Source organism: Lathyrus oleraceus, chromosome 4 (assembly GCF_024323335.1).
Source record: "Lathyrus oleraceus cultivar Zhongwan6 chromosome 4, CAAS_Psat_ZW6_1.0, whole genome shotgun sequence".
Taxonomy (NCBI): Eukaryota; Viridiplantae; Streptophyta; class Magnoliopsida; order Fabales; family Fabaceae; genus Lathyrus; species Lathyrus oleraceus.
In genome coordinates, this window is record NC_066582.1 from 371432561 (window position 1) to 371437031 (window position 4471).

Here is a 4471-nt window from a genome sequence, read left to right on the forward strand (position 1 = left end):
GAGCGCAATGCATGCGCCAATGCTATTGACGCCTCCTCTTTATGCATTGGGGGTGCCCCAGTTCATCTGACGCAACCTCTACCAAACCTGGTTATTTTGATAATTTTTTTAAATAATTAGTTATTTTGAAAAAAAAATAAAAATAATTATTATTTTGAAAAAAAATTCCAAACTTTTACCTACTTCCTCTTCAAGAACACCCATATTAATCCTATTTGAATATGCTCAAACTTCAACAAAATTCAAGAAACCGATATCCTGAATTTCACAAAACTCCCAATATCTTTATATCTGAGTACAATTATCGTACTATGTAATCAAGCTTCATGTTAATCCTATTCATAGAGGATATGAACTCTACTATTTTCATTAACTTGTGCCATAAGACAATGAATCAATTAGTAAAAAATATGAGCATACAAAAGTATATAGACAATCATGAATATGGTATCTATCGGTTATATATAACTGTCAACTAAATATGGTTTCAGAGTTATAGATATATCCAAAACCAACAATGCTTAAAACCAACAGTACAACAGTAACAATTGACCCCAAACTCCATATAATATAACTACTTAATCCGATTCAAAGCCATAATTCAGAAAGAAAGGAAATAGCATAACAATAACCAATTTCTTTTTCTACATATCATTACAATGACATTCAAGATTAGCCCATGGTTCAAAAAGTTACAGAATAATTAAACCTATAATTTAAAGCCTAGTGTCGAGGGTGAGGCACAAATTGGTATTATTCTCCAGCTCAGCCAAGTGATTATGCATATAAAGGATACCACATTTTCTCTGGGAGAAGCAATTTAAGCATTCTAAGAGAAACTTGAGAAATACTCATCAATCTGCATAAAAATGCCCAGTAGACATCAAAGAGTAAAGGTAATCAGAAGAACTGTTACCCATGGTTTTAAACTGCTTTCCACAAGAACGGCGACAGTAATTGTGACTACAAGTCTACAACCTATGCTTTTCAAGATCTCAACAACCACATCAAATCCAGCTATATCTGACTACAATATTCTACATATCAAATATCATAACATAACCACCACAACTGTAATTAAAAACCTTAATTATATGATAACAAGATGTGCATAAAGTAAACCAGGGTGTTACAATTTGATTACATTACATGTTTTAACTGAACCAAAATAAAAAACATAACGAACAGGCTTTTCCTTTCTGTTTTACAAGTAAACCGAATGTTAAATTAAGCCGATAAATAAGAGACTCGTCTGTCATCATTCATTAACTATGAAAATATGGAATACACAAAAATGCTCATCACCAATTCACCACCACTATCACTAATTACTACCACAATAACTAATAACTAACATGTGCTTGTGATCAAAACCATAAACACATCCAACCAAGCCAACAACATATAAACAATTTCATCAATTACACCATATCTTGATAAAAACAAAAAATTGCCATTTAGATCTATGAAACACTGGTACATATATAGACACGACACACATGACTAGTTGAATAATGCGGTAATGCGGAATACCAAACACACACCTTCAATCTGAAGTGTCAATGCTACATAGTCATGATCAATCATCATCATCATGATCACTCTCATCACTGAAATACCCAGCTTTCTTCCCTTTCTTCTTCGTCTTGTTGTTGTCCAAACCCTCGTCATCATTTCTGTTTCTCCCCAGCAACCTTTCACCCGCTTCATCATCCACAACAGAAGCCCAATTACGGTCAAACTGCTCCGCAGCAATCTGACCACCCTCCTCCTCCCCCTCCTCATCACCTTCCTCCTCCCCATCCCTATCCCTCGGCCCACTAAATCCCTGTCGCGGCTTCTTAGGTTGAGGCCGCGGCCTCGGCCCCAACTGATTCTTCGGACAGTCATACGACAAATGACCATGCCCCCCACACTCATAACACAAAGCAGTCTCAGTATTGTACACGCGCTTCCGAATAAACTCCGGAGCACGTCCATTATCAGCAGCAATAGAAGCAGTTAGTGTCCTTCCATTGAGAATCTTCTTATTCATCTCCGCCACGGTGCGTTGGGCGTCATTACGAGAAACGAATTGGACAAACGCGACACCGCGGCTGAGGCGTGTGTGACGGTCTTTGAGAACGGTTACACGCGCGATGCGGCCGAAAGTAGAGAAGAGCGTATGGAGATCGGAGTTTGTTAGGGAGTAATCTATATTAGAAACGTATAGCGTCGATTTTGATGGTGCTAAGGGTTCACCTGTTCCTCCTATTGATGATCCTTTGTTGTTCGGTTTTGATTGGGGTTGATTATCGGATGTGGTGCCGGTGGTGGTGTTGGGGGTTGAGGACGAAGCGAAGTAGCGGTAGTAGAAAACGTCGTCGTCTTCATCGATGTCGCTGTGTTTTCATTTGTGTTTCTTCTTGCTTGACATTTTTTTCGGTTCAGGTTTTTTGTTTCCGGCAACGGCGTTCGGTTTCCGACGACGAAATTAGTTCTCCGATGCTTCTTTAATCTATAGAGGAAATCTGAGAGTGGAGAGATTCTATAATGCGTTTGAAAAACCCTAGAGAAGTGAAGCGAAACACCAAGCGGATCTGGACATGGATCCGGATATTTTGGATTGGTTTTATATATGGTTTTATCCATTCTTATTTTTTTATAAGCAGTACTATCCATATATAAATGGACAACTTGCTCACCGCCAGAGTACTTGTAAAGATAGCATAAAACTAAAAATTATTATGTTTTAATATTTTTTTATTTAATTGGTCAGCCACCCATCTGCATATATAAATTTTAATAATTTTTTGTTAGTATGATGCTAGATTTTTTAAGACAAAAATTTCTGGTTCGTCAGATATACAATTTTATTATATTATTTTAGATTATATTTTAATATCTTAAGATAAATAGAGTTTTTGAAATTTAGCAAAAATAGAATAGAGTGAAATAGAAATTTTATTACTTTATTATTTGAATAATTAGCGATAAAAACAAAGTAAGTTTTTGATTCTGCTCATATTGAAGAGAAACAATACTGATGGAAAGTGATGAAAATTTTCATTCTGCTCATATTAAAGGGAACAATACTCGTAGAAAGTGATCAATACTAGTAGAAAGTGATGTAATTTTTTATTCCTCATATCTAAGGGAAACAATGCTAATGAAAAGTGATGAAATGAAATAAAATAGAATAATAAAATTTTATTATACTGGATCTGATTTTAATTAACTCAAACAATGTAATCTTATTCTATTTCATCTCATATCACTTCATATCATCTCATTGCATCAATTTAAGCAAAACCTTAGTCTAATAACTTCAGTTTCACAACATTTAAAAACTCTTATGTAGAATTTGTCCAGAATTGAAGACGACTCATCTCTTACTAGAAACTCAACAATTAATTTGTTTTCAAAAGTAATGCTTTATTTATACGCTTAGATTATGTTTGGACATCTTAAAATGAAGATATAAGAATAAAAATGAACATAGTGAATCAACAAAATTAGAAGTACATACGATTAAAATGCATCAAAATCGATGACATCTTTTTAAATTTATTGAACTTTTCGCATTAGACTTTTTTCTATTGTATTATTTTTCAACATCATTTAATTTCTAGAACTCATGCATCCTATCCAAAAAAGCAAAGTTCTCACTCAGATGTTTCTTCCTTAAGACGTTCTCTCCATTCTACGAATGTTGATGGTAGAGGACACCCTCGTTTCAAATAAGCTTGTATAAAATGCATCTTAGTAGCAATTTGTCTAATCAAGACAACCCGGCCATTTAAATTATTTGGAGGGCAACTTAGCAGAGGGAAAACGATTTACGAAAAACTATGTCTTGTAAACTAAACTAAAACTCAGTCATATACATTTGATATAAGATGACTCATTTAAGAAAAATTCATCCACTTTATTGTCGTTGTGGGGACACCAATTTTACTAAGAATCAAAGAATTTTGAATAGCTTGTATTTGTGCATTAGTCATATAGAGTCGCATGTAATTGTCGCACCTCAAAAAAAGATGATAATGCGATCCCTCGCGATAGGACGCGGAAAAAAAAATGTTGTTCGGAACAGAGTCGCCACCGAACTTTATTTATTCCAATGAAGGAATAGGAAAATATCGAGAAAACCTTTAGAAATAAGAATAATTGTCGTCGCAACCATATTCGGGTTCGGGAGTCGATTACGCAAGGGGAAGGTATTAGCACCCCTCACGTCCGTTGTACTCAACGGGAACCTTTTAGTCTGATTTTGCTATTTGACTGTTAATTGACTGTTTATCTGCTTGCTTCGAGTAATTAGAATTGATGATAGATGTGGATGAAGACCTCAGGATGGGGGAAATGGGAGGTTTTTTATTAGTGTGCTCGCGAAGATACAACAATCTCCTGCCTACGTATCCTTATGGTGCAATAAGCAAATCAGAGCATTCGTAGTTCGGGCTACTACGAATATTGGTTGTGTTTTGTT

General features: G+C 35.2%; 1 protein-coding gene across 1 annotated transcript; it reads right to left on the reverse strand.

The window, feature by feature from the left end:
* Window positions 1–1579: 1579 nt before the first annotated feature.
* Window positions 1580–3740, reverse strand: LOC127137527 (U11/U12 small nuclear ribonucleoprotein 31 kDa protein). The gene is made up of 2 exons (XM_051063985.1): window positions 3649–3740; window positions 1580–2381 (listed from the first exon to the last, which is right to left on the reverse strand). Exons 1-2 carry the CDS (start codon window positions 3738–3740, stop codon window positions 1580–1582), a joined length of 894 nt encoding a protein of 297 aa, XP_050919942.1.
* Window positions 3741–4471: the final 731 nt, after the last annotated feature.

Bases quoted from the DNA above. Each gene is read 5' to 3' on its own strand.
- LOC127137527 (XM_051063985.1), bottom strand. From the start codon at position 3,740: ATGCATTTTATACAAGCTTATTTGAAACGAGGGTGTCCTCTACCATCA. The intron at 2,382-3,648 runs GTGAGAACTTTG...ATGAAAACACAG, and splicing joins CTTAAGGAAGAAACATCTGA to CGACATCGATGAAGACGACG.